The 15,079-nt window shown below is 41.0% G+C and overlaps 1 protein-coding gene across 2 annotated transcripts; it reads left to right on the top strand.

The window, feature by feature from the left end:
- The first annotated feature begins 1,577 nt into the window (after positions 1-1,577).
- On the top strand, positions 1,578-9,746 carry si:ch211-11n16.2 (zinc finger FYVE domain-containing protein 1). Of its 2 annotated transcripts, none has more exons than XR_004656157.1 (12): positions 1,578-1,825; positions 2,677-2,958; positions 4,820-5,042; positions 5,224-5,441; positions 5,608-5,714; positions 6,271-6,379; positions 6,517-6,614; positions 6,702-6,819; positions 7,256-7,440; positions 7,642-7,828; positions 8,261-8,359; positions 9,006-9,078. XR_004656157.1 is itself a non-coding variant. In XM_034868122.1 (12 exons), exons 1-12 carry the CDS (start codon positions 1,709-1,711, stop codon positions 9,236-9,238), a joined length of 1,962 nt encoding a protein of 653 aa, XP_034724013.1. In that variant the 5' UTR covers positions 1,578-1,708; the 3' UTR covers positions 9,239-9,746. The 2 variants fall into 2 exon arrangements, 1 of the variants encoding a protein (XP_034724013.1); XM_034868122.1 differs by having other exon boundaries at positions 7,256-7,426; positions 9,006-9,746.
- Positions 9,747-15,079: the final 5,333 nt, after the last annotated feature.

The following is a 15,079-nucleotide window of genomic DNA, read 5'->3' on the forward strand; positions in this document are numbered from 1 at the left end:
CTAGAGCGAGCAGCCAATGGGAGGCGGGAGCGCTCTGTGACAGCTTTGGGGAAGTGTAGTTTTTTACGCATGTCAACATGAAACACGCCGAGGAGAAACGCACTACAAGTACCAGTGGGAATGGCGGTTTAAGTGGACCACAGTCCCGCCTCGGACTTGTAAGGGCAAGCCATCCCCCAGTTCCGAATTTATTTAAAAAAAACGTCTAGTTATGTCAAGGTTGGGCTGCAGGACCGTCTGTCAGTCTGAGGATGCTAGCTTCTCTTATGCATTGTTGTCTTGTCTGGATGATGATGATGATGAAGATGATGGGCGATGTTGAATCTGCCCTGGCCAGTCCCAAAAATGCATCACATCATATAAGTGGCAACTTGATGATGATACTGAATGCAATGTGTGTGTGTGTGTGTGTGTGTGTGTGTGTGTGTGTGTGTGTGTGTGTGTGTGTGTGTGTGTGTGTGTAATGTATATGCATATATACACACACACATATACATTCATGTATATTAAGAAATACTTTACATTTTTGCATTTATGTAGAAGGACATAAAATTGATATGTTGTGAGGTATGGGGAACTATTTCTTTTTTCAGAAAGGCATTACTTAATTTCAATAAAACATAAGATATATAGTCCAATAAAGGTGATCTACTCTTTTCTACTAAAGAAAACTTAGATAATAGATGATATTGAACGGCCAGTAACAAGTTTATCTATAGGGAGAATGAAGATAGCCCATGTTGCGTCTACATAACCTTACATTAGTGGTGGTATGTTAATAGACCACTGATAATCTTATATTATCTATGCTAGCTAGCCCTGCACTGAGCAACTTTAATTATTCATTGATCAGGGGCGAAGGGTTGGAGTAGGCCTATAATTGATTCTTTTGTCTGTCATGGTTGATCCTAGAGAAAGACTATGACCCTCTCTGATCCCCTCACCTCCTCTATCTTTTACTTCTTTCTTTTTTATGTTCTTCCCATGTGCTTTCTTTCCCTGCTTGGAAGGAAGGGAGGAAGGAAGGAAGGAAGGAAGGAAGGAAGGAAGGAAGGTCGGAAGGACTGTTAGAGCAGCAATGCTGGAATTTCTTTCTCTATGTCCTGTTAGCAGTGGCGCCGCTCTGAAGCCATTCAGTGACATGTGATATTTATAGATCTGTGCTAACAAATATTTAATGAACATTAGCAAGCAGCTCTAACATGGCAGCACTGCACCAATAAAACACTCTCTGCCTGTTAAATTATAACTGGATTCCATGTGTTCCTGTAATTATAAATTAGTTGCAGTTTTAAAAGACACATTTTAAAGCTTTATGCAGTGGAACAAATATATGGGCTTGGATTTTGTTTGGTTTGCATATTTGATATAAACTTCAAAAATCTGCTACATAATAAAAACATAATTTATGGGTCTGTGAAGTCATCACCTCATCTATTTTTATGCTTTTCCATGTTCAGATTTAAGAAGTTTGTTGAATGGCAGGTTTGGTGTCATTCTGCCGTTTGTCCACATGGTGGCGATGATGTACCAGACAAGACGTTGACCAAACGTACATTATGCGTCTTACGTCACTGCCTAAATGCTCCTTGGCTCCTCCCGCAGCGTCAGCAGTACACGCGCTGTTGTTGTGATTGACAGACACAAGAGGAGTCAGGTTGAACTTTCGTTTTGCCGTCACAAATATGTTATAAGTAATTAAACAACGATGTCCGAAATACTGATGAAAGAAATGGAGAGTATCTCGATCAGTCCAAAGAAGTCAGAGGAGTGTCCAGACGGTGTCCGGAGCTTCCTGTTGGTGGATGAACAAGAAAACCTGCAGGTGAAGTTAGCTAACGTCAACTGAGTTAGCAGATGCTAACATTTAGCTCCTAAGCTAATAAGAGGAGGACAGCAACACGCATTCTAATGAAGGCCATCAACTATCGGCTGTCCCTGCTGCTAACAGTTACTAGTGCTGATGCATGAGCTCAATTAGCAATAGCTTACAAAACACCGAGCTAAAGTCAAGTTATTATTTTATAACTCAACAAAATGAGCTTGTTGACATATGTCCACGATTTGTTAATATAATAACAATATAGCTTTTACCCGGGGCGTCCGTCGTGTTTAGCACATAGTTTTTGCCAACAAGGGCTCCAAGAAATTGAAGGCATAACTAACGCTACCGCTGACGGTGGTAGAGCAGCCAATAGGGTTCTCATTAGGAAAGTCCCTGGTGAGTCATAGCACTGCTGACCCGCAGGGAGGCACCATCTTATGTATGCTATTGTTGTTAACGATACAGCAGTAAGTGCAGGCGATAATAATGATTTTAAGACTTAAGCAATTAGTCGGGGATGTTTGCACAAACAATTTTGTCTGTTTGTTATAAGAAAGCTGAAGGGCCAGCAGAATATTGCAGCTTTCATTTAAAAAATAGTTAGTTTTTCTGGACGGAATGTAGTCTCAAAAATTGTAGAACATAAATAACTCAGTTGTTGATTTTGTTGTGTGTTAAGGCTGTTTGTCTCCCAAGACTGAATTGTTTACACAAATTGAATATGCGTTTGCCTTGATTCAATGAAATCAACTAGGGGAGCCAAAAATAACATGTTGAGAAAGCCCAACCATCATCAATACATACGTCAATAAATGGCTCTCCGCCTTGTGTTCTCCTTCCTCCCACTCCAGGTACGCGATGAGTCTGAGTTTGTGGACAGACTTGGCTGTGGGGACGTGGCAGGAGTCAAGGTCCTCTCCATCTTTGGCAACACCGGGGATGGAAAGTCACACACCCTTAACCACATCCTATTCGGTGGAGAGAGCGTATTCTACACCTCCAAGTCCCCCAACTCCTGTACGGTGGGAGTGTGGGCCGCCTATGACCCTAGCCTCTGCCTGGTCTCCTTGGATACTGAGGGCCTGTTGGGGGCCGCAGCTAATCAAAACCAGAGAATGCGACTGCTATTAAAGGTAATTTTAGTGGCCACTGGTTGGTGTTGTTGGAATTAACTGATAGCCGGATGTATTAACACAAAATAGTATATTTTGTGTATTGGCACATTTTGTGTATTTACATCATGCAATGTACAGTTCACCGAAATGCAGTTGTCTATAATTAGAGTGAGAAAAGGTGCGCTGATACACTTTGGCAATGGCTAGTGGGCATCTAATAAGGCCCTGTTTATATGTACATGGTTATTTTGAAAAACTGAGACATTCCCGTTCGTTTGTGCCCTTTGTTTACACGCAAACGGAGAATTTCCCTCTGTAAATAAGTCTTTCTAAAACTTGTGGCTGGAGTGGAGATTTTTGGAAATCTTTGTCTAAGGGAGGGGCAGAGGCAGTTGTAGATGGAAGTAGTCAGACAGAGTAATGTTATTGATATGGGGGTTGAAAGAATAGTGTGTTGTCAAGGATGACACCCAGACTCTTAACCTTGGGGGAGGGTGAGACAGAGCAGTTATCAACAGTGAGAGAAAAACTGTCAGTTTTGGAAAGAGTGGATTTGATGCCAATGAGGAGAACCTCGGTTTTATTACTGTTTAATTTGAGGAAGTTTTGGGTGAGCCAGGTTTTTATTTCAGAGATGCAATTTTTAAGGGAGGAGGACTCAGGTCAAGGAGGATGAGTATGATGAGGAGGCCAGAATCAGCTGCCATGAGGAGGTCTTTGGTGATTTTCACGAGTGCTGTTTCACTGCTATAGAGAGGGCGGAAAGCGCACTGGAACTGTTCATACAGGTCATAGTGGGATAGGTGAGGTTGGAGTTGAGAGGCAACTGATTTTTCAAGGATTTTGGAGATGAAGGGTAGATTGGAAATAGTTTTAAGTTGGGTAAACATAAGTTGTTGAAGTTGGATGGGTCAGCACCGGGTTTTTTCCACAATTGGGGTGCTGGCAGCAGTTTTGAAGGATGTAGGGACAGTTCCAGTGATGAGAGAGGAGTGGATGATAGCAGAGATGAGGGGGACCAGGGAGGGAAGGCAGGCTTTAACACGTTGTGTGGGGAGGGGATCAAGTTGACAAGCAGATGGCTCGGATTTCCGGGTGAGTTCTGTGATTTCTGAGAAAGCGAGGAGCTAGAAGGAGAATGAGTGTGTGGATGAGTGAAAGTCATCTGAGATGCTGAGGTGAGGGATTGATCCAAGTTGGATGTTCTTGATTTTTTTTTCTGTGAAAAGGGACAAAACTGAGTTGCGGAAAGAAGTTGTATACAAGTGAGGGGGGAGAAAGTCCTGGGGTCGGGTGATATTGTTGTAGTAGGGACAACAGGGATTTGGAGTTTCCTTTGTTGGCAGTGATTATACTGGAGTAGTAGTGGGTTTTGATGCTAGCAATGGAGTCCTCGTTACATAGCATGTGGTTGTTGTACATTTCTTTGTGAATGGTGAGACCAGTTTTTCTATGGAGACATTTAAGTTGCCGGGCTTTGGCTTTCATGAGACGAAGATCAGGGGTAAACCAAGGGGTGGAGACAGAAAAGAAACGGTTTTGTTTTTTAAATAAATGAAATAAGGCGTGGTATTTTTGAGATGGAGACACTGAGTTTCCCTGTAAATGAGAGGAGAAAGTGGTCAGTTATGTGGATTTCCTCCGCTGTAAGGTCAGAAGGGGTGACACCAAAACAGCAAATTAAGTCCAGAATATGTCCTTTGGAGTGTTGATAAAGATGTATGTTGCTGACATTCAAAACTCTCTAAGCAGGAGGTGAAGTCTTTATCAGCTAATCCTTGTACATCTATATTCCATTTCGCTGTGTGTCCTGTTTTCTCGGTAGAAGTCATAGATTCTACATCTGTCTTAGCTCTATATCTACTCCCTTCTTTTCCAGGTATTGGCAGTATCTGATATAGTAGTCTATCGTACACGGGCAGAGCGCCTACACAACGACATGTTCCTGTTTCTGAGCAATGCCTCGGGGGCCTACCTGAAGCACTTCACCCCGGAGCTCAGGGCCCTCTCTAGTCGCTGTGGTCTGGACGTGCCCCTCTCTTCTCTTGGGCCTGCCATCATCGTCTTTCAGGAGACCACCCACACCCAGTTGCTCGGTCATGGTAGGGGAGGGAAATATACTAAATGGCATGCACATACTGTGTGTGATCCCAAAAACACACCTCAGATTTTCAAACATGTTCCTTTGCCTTTTTACAGTATATATTGTGATGGGTTTTGTCTCTTGTTCCTTGCTTCCTTTCTTTTCAACTAAAATGTTGTTTGCTTTTCCTTCCCTTGTAGATTCGAAGGTGGCCGGCCATGCCGACACACTTCTCCAAAAGCGGTTTCACGATCTGAGCTTGGGTACAGAGGCCTTTAGCTCGGTGCAGTATGTTGGCACCCAGACCATCACGCCTCCCACTGATTACAACAGGCTGCTGGAGGCCGTGAGGCACCAAGTAAAAAACACTCACACACGCTCCCCCCGTCAACCCGGGATAGTGTATCAGGCTCTGGAGGTAACTGGTTGATCATTACATTCTTTATTAAATAGACACCAAGTGGAAGTTTAGAGAAATTTTACAGAGAGATGAAGACAGTTTTATTTTGTTGTCTCGACTCATATCTTGTTCTTTTTCAGCTTCTCCCATCAATCTTGTCTTCCTTTTTTTTACGTTTCCTTAGGCCCTAAGTGAGCGTTTCTGTGGGGAACTGTTAGACGACAAGATGACCCCTTACTCCTTCTTCCCAGACGAGTACTTCACCTGCTCCGCTGTTTGCCTCAGCTGCAAGTAAGTCGTCCCCAACATGTTTGAGCAAACTCCGTCTCTTTTCTCCATTCTAGAGATTGAATAGGCAATGGCGTTTAACCTAGACCAAAATCTAGGTAGATTTAGACTGAAACAAACTCATCAAGTCATTCAGTCACTCTTCTACCTGTGCAAAATTGAACTTTTCATCAGTTCTCTAACATTGTTAATCTACTTTTGTACTTAAAAAAAAAAAAAAAAGGTATTACTTTCAATCTTTATAATTGTACTGTGGGGATGTGGTAGATGTGCTTTTAACCAGTTAATTAAACATTGTTGTGCAAAACACAAAAGCTGAGTATTTTTACAAACACAGAATTGGAATTTCTTCTCTTAAAATCTAATGTTGGTGTTGTGAAGGTTAACTGTCTCCCCAGTGGGACACATCAAACTTGATGTCTTTTTTTTCTATAGTTTTGGGAAGGAGAAATTGGAGACCCCTACTCTATTTGTTTCTTTCTAAGTGGGTGACGTCATACGTCATGATGTCCATCTGTCATATTGGTCTGAAATGTTTGGTTGTCTGTCTCATCTCCAGCATTCGCTGTAAAAATGGAATGAACCATCTGAGAGACAGGGTCCCCCACATGGCAGATGGACTGTGCCAGTATGTACATCAGTACAACAACAAGGTCCTTATCTGTAAGGTAAGAGCAACTCCCGACACCAGCCTTGCCAACTGGTTCACGTGACCTGGGACCCAAAAATGTGATGTATGTTGTTTTATCTCACTTTGAACAATTTTAAGCATTTGCTATATTATTTTCTGTGTTCATGTCTGTAGAGGTGCTATGAAGGAGGCAGAGAGGTGATTGTATTGCCCAAGACAACTGCTTCCACTGACAATCCTTGGTTTGGACTGGCCAAGTATGCCTGGTCAGGGTAGGTAAATAAACACACACACACACACACACCTTTTCATTGCTTGTCATCCAATAATTTCATGTTGTCTCCCCACCTTCCCATCAGCTATGTGTTGGAGTGTGCTAGCTGTGGTGTAATCTACCGCAGCAGACAGTACTGGATGGGAAACCAGGACCCTGAGAGCGGCGTGGTGCGGTCTGAGGTTAAGCATGTCTGGGAGGGGGTGAGTACTATTCCTCCAGTTTATGGATTCAGCACAAAACTGAATACTGACATTATTGTTTAGCATCTGATGGATGAGATTATGCTTAGCTATCTTTAGTTATATGCTGAACATTTCATTCTAACAAAGCTTCACATGCAACAGACACCACTTAGCCATTGATACAACTTTAGAATTAATACATCTTGCATGAAGTTTGGTGAGCAGCCTCCCCTAAGAGACTGGTATCCTGCAAGTGATACATTTGTACTATTTATCACTGCTTTAGTAGTGATTTATTGATTGGTATCTTAGTGATACACCAATCCACCTTTTCCGATCAATCAAATTTTTGTCATCTGTCTCTCATCCCTCTCTTTCTACTTAACGACCTACATAACCCTCTGCCCCCTGCTTTAACCGTCTGCGTTTTTTCAACCCCCTTTCTTCTTTTCAGTCGGACACATTTCTGACCAACCATCAGAACGCTGCCCAGAGGGTCCTTGATGGGATGAACTTTGTGATCCAGTCAGTGTCCGAGTACAGCACTGGGCCCACCAAAGCTGTCACTGCCTGGCTTACTGACCAGGTGGCACCGCAATACTGGAGACCCAACACAGAGATCACTGTGAGTATGAAGAGGTTAAGCTCAGACTAACATTGCAGAACAATTTAGATTACAAGAGTAAAAGTTATATACCCAAGGCCAAATGTGAAAATATAATTCCTTTTTAAAATTATGACAGCTTAACTCACAGAAGTTTAACATGACTCAATGCTTGCCATAATAATGGTATCAATGTCCTTCCGTCCCTGAACCCTACTCACCCCTGTGCACATCAGGCCTGTCATGGCTGTCGGAAGGTGTTCGAAGAGGCAGAGAGGAAGCACCACTGCCGATCATGTGGCGAGGGTTTCTGCCACCCCTGCTCCAGCCACAGGATGCCGGTGCCAGAGAGAGGCTGGGGCAGTGGCCCTGTCAGGGTGTGTAAGGCCTGCTACCAACAGGGAGGGCCAGCTGACAGCCAGGGTACGACACTTCCAAAGAGTTAGTGTACTTCAACAGGCAGTTTATGTTAAATTACATAAATGTCATTTTAATAAAGCAAGTAGTATTGATAGATCTTTTTAAATTACATGGATTAACACACAGCAGGGTCAGTGATCATGAATAAGTATTTTCTTTGCTAGCATTTAGTTTATTTCCAACGATATTTCCTTTCCTATATCCTTACATTTTAAAATGTCTTAATTAACAGACAACGTAAGAAGCCATACAATCAAATCTATGAATGTTTAAGGGATGCAGAATCCAGGCAGTGGGAAAAGAAAGATACTGATTGTATCTGTGATTGTATCTGTGATAGATGCTCATATAAAAAATATTGTAATTGCTGCTTTTGTGTACTTCACATTTGTGTCTTTTATCTCTCTCACACATGTACACACCTCTGTTCTTTAGTGTGTAAGGTGGAGCCTCGTGGTCTGATAGCTCGCAGAGTGACGGAGGTGGCCCAGTCTACCCTGGACATGGTCACCACAGCAGTGGACTACCCTCTCTGTGAGTACACTGCAGCTGGCTGCACATTATGTCTGGCTCAAATGGCTTTTGACTAATCTAAAGTTGGTTGAACATGAGTCTAATGACCAATTTCACTGTACGGAAATGGCCCTATTGTATCACCGATGCAATCACTGGCTTAAATAGTCTTAATCACAAAAACAAAAAACTAAAGTTGAATGGGTTTTCTGTTAGATCAATGTCAGTGGAAGTAAATTGCAACAATTATGAGGGGAGAAAAGATATGGCAACAAACTCCAACTGTGTGCTGATACAAGTTGACTTTAAATGCTGGTGAATGTACTGAACCACTGGGCCAATTTGACTTGATGGCTCACCTTTACAGAATGTATGGCATAAATAAACACCTAATGGTCTAAAAGATATCCATTCATTATGACTTACGGTATTTAATAGCAGTTTGGAGATTCACACCATAAACACTAATGAAGCTTTGGATCCTGTCAAGTAATTTATCGGCCCCACTGCAATATCATATGCACTGTGCTGTTTCATAGAATGTTTTGTTCAGATATGGATTTGTATGCTCTCATAAAAACAATAAGGAATTCTTGCAGGGGGAAAAAAGAATAATATATATATATATATTTTTTTGATTAAATATGTACTGTTCCACTCCCTCCAGGTTTTGTGAAAGGTGTGGCTCGGCCAGACTACTGGGTGCCAGACCAGGACATCATCCAGTGCAACCAGTGCTCCAAAACCTTCACTCCGGCAATGTCCAAGCACCACTGCAGGGCCTGTGGACAGGGTGTGTGCGGCCCCTGCTCCTCACACATCAAGCCTGTTCCCTCCCGAGGCTGGGACCACCCAGTCAGAGTGTGTGACAGCTGCCACGCCCGCACGGATAGTCTGTGAGCTTTTGGAAGTGGGAGAACTTTTTTTAGATGATCCACAAAAACACTGTGAATACTGGCACAGCTGCTCCAAGAGAACAGGGAGGATTTTTTATGCAGCATGGAAAAGACGGACTGTTCTGAAGCTGAAAGTGGTCCCCACTTGGGTACCAGGCCTGGTGTTTTATCAGTGCTGAGTGCGGACCTAGGATCAGCTTTCCATCTCATCTGCCTTCCTTCCCAACTGATTCAGCAGCGGTTGTGGGGTCAAATCCAACATAAATCACCTTCACTACAGCCTTACTGGACCCGTCAAACTGTCCAACTGGATAAATGGAAAGCTGCATATGTGGTTTTAACTGACTGGATATTTAGAAAGTGAAGACATACTAAACTTTTTCTCAATTTACATTATAACAGCAGAGCTTGTCCTCTTTAATGCACTCAAGTACAGTCTTCCTTGTTCATTCATTTATGTTTTTGCACAGCCCTGCACCACACAACAATGTCTTAATTTGACCAATTTGTTGGCTTAAAGTGACAGAACAAGTGAAAAGGGATGCACTGGGAATAGTGGAAGATTTCACAGTTTGATTTTTAAACCGGTCTGTTTCAAAGATGGAGGCATCTTAACAACTCACGTTGTCTCTGCAAAGCCCTCAGAAAGTGGAGATTGTGTGAGGTTATCTTTGTTTTTATCCTTCTCACCATCTCCCTCTAAACAATCTCTCTCTCTCTGGGGTATATAAATGATGGAAAACACAAAGCATTTTCACACTTTTGGAAAAAAGTAACTTTGTGTGTGCCTGTATTATTCTGGACAGAAAGATAAAAGATGTAGAAACATGAGCTACATCAGTGTGTGCCTTCATGGGAACCTTGATTCCCATTTCAGTGGCCCCTAAGGTTTGCTTTAGGGGATTACTTCACATGTGCAAGAGTAATGAGATTATTTGTGCCTAATTACAGAGCAGTGTAATCTACAGCCTTGCTCATCTAACTCTAACATTTGTATCTAGGTTATGGTGAAATAAATTGCACAACACATTATATACATTCCAACATATGAAAATACCTGTGTACTGATGTAGCTTTACCTTTCAGAGGTTATAATAAACAAAAGTAGGTACTGTCTTGAGCCAATGATACTTCAAAAAACATTCTTTCTTGGTGTAATAAATGCACCTGCACTAGACAGGAACATTTTGTTTTGATATTTGAAAGGAGATCAAATCCCTTGCAATGTTGATGGAAAAATAACATTGTCAAAGGGAGTTTCTCTGCTTAAAATGTTGGATAGATGGATGCAATGTAGATGTCTAGAAATATCCAATTCAATTCTAAATAATATTTATCATTAGAATCAGCAGGACTGGGTGTCTCTACAAATGTTTTCAGTCACTTAATTCCTCTCTCGCTCTCTAATCTCTACCTTATAAGCATGCTTTATTTGCATGAATGGGTATTACACATTATTGCAAAAAGTAACTAGATGGCAACAGAAAGACAATGTGGCAATCAAGTATAATCTCAAGCTGGACACAGACTTGCTCTTCATATCTTAATAGAATTGTTTTAGCCCATATAAGGAAAGATACTTCTCTGACATATTTATATTTAGTGTTTGTCTTGTATGTGTCCAACAAATCCTCTGTTTTGCTTTTATTTAAAGTGATTCATGTCAGGGACTTATTTTGCTAATTCTATACAGAATTTGATGATACTGTACTGTAATAAGTTCTTGTTAAATTCTATTTTCCCACTACTCAATCTAGCAGTGTCCATTTTCAGTAGCAATAAATATGTTCATTTTATTGTCATAATAAAATTAGGAGCTTGAAAGGTCTTATCCAAATTCTGCTTTGAGGAATATACATGTTTTGTGTACTTTTTACTGGCATAAAGGCCCTATGTGCCTTTTCAGTCAGGCTCCATATGTGTGAGACCACACAAATGAGCTTATATTCAAGCCAAGTTGTGTGTGTGTCAATGATATTTACTTTTCTGAGAACTTTTTTTTAAACAGTCACTTCCATTTAGTCTTCATTTCCAGTCCATCGAGTAATTCTCAACTGATGTTAGATGTTATATCCTGGTTCCTATTAGTGAGCCTAAGTGAAGTCCTGTATCAGACGCCATCCTGGCCTCATACGTGTCTGTTGTTTACTCTACCTTTTGTTGTTTTTCTCTGTATGTTAGCCTCCACCTAATTTACACAGATAATGAACAGTGAAGCTGCTATTTACATATTAGCAGGTGGCAGGTACACACAGATGTGTTTCCAAGATAATGTCTTTCTCCATGTCTCTCCTACGGCCAGTTCAAGGTTATCTGATGTTCATGGTCTCTGATGTCCAGTGCTCTAATGGATCGCTGACTAATACCCATGAAGCAGTGCTCATTTCCTTTACAAACCAATTATTCAAGGCTTAATTGACTTTAGCCTCACATTCACAGACTATACAAACAGTGCCAGACAGAGGAGGCCCAGGAGTATCTGTATACAGACTGAAGAGGCTATATTTTATGATATATACCACACATCAAAGTAAATACATTTAAATGGAAGACAATATAAGAGGTAATGAGGTATATTTAAAAAAATTCTTCTGAAAATATAAATTCCTTTTATTGGTTGTTGGCTTTGAGGTGATGATCATCTGTAGATCATGCTCTTAATTCTTTTTAACTACCATAGCACAGTGCTCATTCTTCACTGCACAAAAAGGCCACATGTTGAAGGTACCATGCTGTAAAACTGATTTAGAGTAAAAGTGAAGTTGAAGATAGAGAGAGCCCATAGTCAAATGTAGTAAAAACGATTGTTCTGGTGTTGGTGTGGACAGGCAGAGGTTTTGACTACGAGACTCGGGTGCTGCTACAATAAATTATAGTGTTCCATGTGTCTGCACTGTTATTACTGTGTGTGGTCCCCCAAAACCGCTGTGGAAAAAATCCATCAAGGAGCGTTGGTTAGAATGAGACACATTCAGGTAGCGATGATAAAACCACCAGTTTTCTCTACAGACCTCTGTACAAAAACCTGTCCACTGGAAGAGGGACAAACAAGTACACAAAGTGACTGTTATGTGCTCACTATCTGTCACAATCACGACCAAGGTTTTGTCAAGTTATTTGGTTAGGACAACTCTTTCTTTTAGCTTCAGTAAAGATATTCTGCAGTAATTTAGTTTTCAGAAAAAAAGAAACGTTTTATTATTCACCACATACAAATGATAAATAATTAGTCTCTGCATTTAACCCATCCTAAGCATCCTAAGCGGAGCAGTGGACAGGCACATACAGTGTCCGGGGAGCAACTTGGGATTCAGTGTCTTGCTCAAGGACAGTGTAATATGGATCCAGAGGAGCCTGGAATCAAAACAAAAAATCTTGTGATTGAGGACTGACCCGCTCTACCTCTGAACCACAGCCATCAACACCATCATGACCATAGAAAATATCGGTAACATGCACAGCCTTTCTTGAATTGTCAGATACTGTAATATTTCTATGCTTAACGATGTACTAGATTTTTATATTATATTTATATTATATAACCAGTAAAAAACTAAAGTAAAATGCAGACAGAATTCCAAAAATGAAGGGTATAATTTTAAAAAGCTACAGTGCTGGCTTATGCAAGGCTTAAACAGATAATTAAAAGGTATAGTCCAAATCACCAGATTCAGAGCAGCTGATTGTTGTAATATTGCAATCATTAATTATATAATGAACTTGCACGCTTATTTAGATTTCTTTCTTTTTTTGTCACTGTACTGGTAAATTGCAGAAATAGATTCCAGTGGTAATATGCAGATGAAGTTTATGGGCTTGTCATGGAAGACATTTTGACATTTAACAGTAGGAATATGGATAGAAGAATTCCATTTAGCTGTCTCAGTTTCCCGGTCCTGGTAATAGTAGTACTATTATTGGCATCTGTACATTATTATTATTGTTAAATTTTAGACATAGTTATTGAACAATAAGAGAAGTCACTTTATTATCGGTAGTAGTCTAATATATTGAGCTTACGGAGTTGTACTGAGAAAGTATTCATCACTGTGGAACAGTATTTGTCACACAACGTTATGCCATGAGTCATCTTGTATGTTAGAGCGATTTTGCCTTCTGTAAAGGTTACTGGTACCACTCAACAGTATTGTCTTGATGAACCTGGTTGGATCTAGTGGTAATACCATTAAATAGGTTGTTGGGTCAATGTCGCAACACCGTGTTTCTACACAGGGGGGCACTAGATGAGCAGAACATTATATTGTAGCTGCACCATAGTAAATTATACATGAGACCACCTACTGTTAACTGCCCTGGTTGAGTCCCAGGGGATTTTTACTATAAAGCTGTCCTATTTGGAAGTCAGAAATTTGCATCCTCTCTGCAATTGAGTTATTCATGTTTCAAGAAGCTTAAACTTCTCTTCATAAGCAGAGCTGATATGATTAAAATGGTGCAGAGAAATGTATTAAACTACAGTTGTAATCCACAGAGGCTTACATATGAGTCACATGTAAAGCAAGCAGACATACAAGTATTGTTTGCAGTGATGATGTCACAAGTCACAATCCATCATCACTATCAAACACTTAGACAAAGAGTATAGATGTACCAGAGGAGCTGTATATGATTGCATAAGGATAAACTGTAATGCAGTTTAATCTGATTGCTAACTGTAGAATGATAATAGAGTTTAAAAAAAAGGCAAATATTAGAGCATTTACTCATATTATTGACAATCTGGCATCTGTGTTTTTAAGTGGTTAAGTCATTTGAGTGACTAAGCACTCATTAAGTCATTTGAGTGACTAAGCACTCAAATGACTTAATTTTAAGATTTGTCATCTCCATTTCTTTTAGGCTTATTATGTAAAACACAGCACACAGGAACACCCCCTCTGTTTCTGTTGCATAGTAAATACAAGATTTACACCACTGCTTGGATGATTTGAGCAAAGAAAACAATGGGTGAGTGAGAGCAGGCTGGCTCTGGTGCCCTCTGGCATCCAACGCTGATGAGTGACAGCCACTGGCAGGGGGTATAAGAAGCTGACACTGTGGTGAGTGTGTGTGTGTGTTTGTGTGTGTGGGTGTGTCTGTGTGTGAGTATGAGTGGACCACAGTTCGGGGCAAAGATGGAAGCCTAACCCTTGACTACATTCTTTCCCAATCGCTAACCACCGTTAATCTAAAACATAGACAATTCTATCTAAAATGATTATCTGCCAGGCCCATCGCAGCGTTTCTGCTTTTACGATAGGCCCAAGAGACAGCAATGGTGGCAATATAAATACCAGTGACAGGCACAGTTGTTAGGATTCTGTGTGTCTGTGTGTGTGTGTGTGTGTGTGTGTGTGTGTGTGTATATTGCAGTTTTGGGCAAAGAAAGTGTAGATGTAGGACTGATTGTGTGCATGTGTGCACTTTGCTCTGGCAGAGGTTGTCTCAAACCCTGAGGACCAAAGTCAGTATTTCTTGACATCTGCATATTTCTGCAAACACACACACACACAAACAATGCATGCAACCCTTTCATGGAAGCATGTCATGGACTGTTTGCTCAGTACACAAGCATTAAAAGGCATCATGCTTCACATCTTTCCAGCGTTATCCTTAAGATTTACGTCACTGCCACTGTCATTGCTGTTGGAACCAGCTGTATACTAAACGATAGGTAAGCTGCTGCACTTATCAATAGCAAACACTTGCAATTCATCAATGTAATTACTTCCTCCTATCTTCAAGACCTGCAAGGTCGCACTGCCAACCCTAGATTCATTCATGCGTGTGTGTGTGTGTGTGTGTGTGTGTGTGTGTGTGTGTGTGTGTGTGTGTGTGTGTGTGT

This window comes from Etheostoma cragini, chromosome 3 (assembly GCF_013103735.1).
Source record: "Etheostoma cragini isolate CJK2018 chromosome 3, CSU_Ecrag_1.0, whole genome shotgun sequence".
Taxonomy (NCBI): Eukaryota; Metazoa; Chordata; class Actinopteri; order Perciformes; family Percidae; genus Etheostoma; species Etheostoma cragini.

Bases quoted from the DNA above. Each gene is read 5' to 3' on its own strand.
- si:ch211-11n16.2 (XM_034868122.1), top strand. From the start codon at position 1,709: ATGTCCGAAATACTGATGAAAGAAATGGAGAGTATCTCGATCAGTCCA. The intron at 5,043-5,223 runs GTAGGGGAGGGA...CTTCCCTTGTAG, and splicing joins CACCCAGTTGCTCGGTCATG to ATTCGAAGGTGGCCGGCCAT. The intron at 5,442-5,607 runs GTAACTGGTTGA...ACGTTTCCTTAG, and splicing joins TAGTGTATCAGGCTCTGGAG to GCCCTAAGTGAGCGTTTCTG.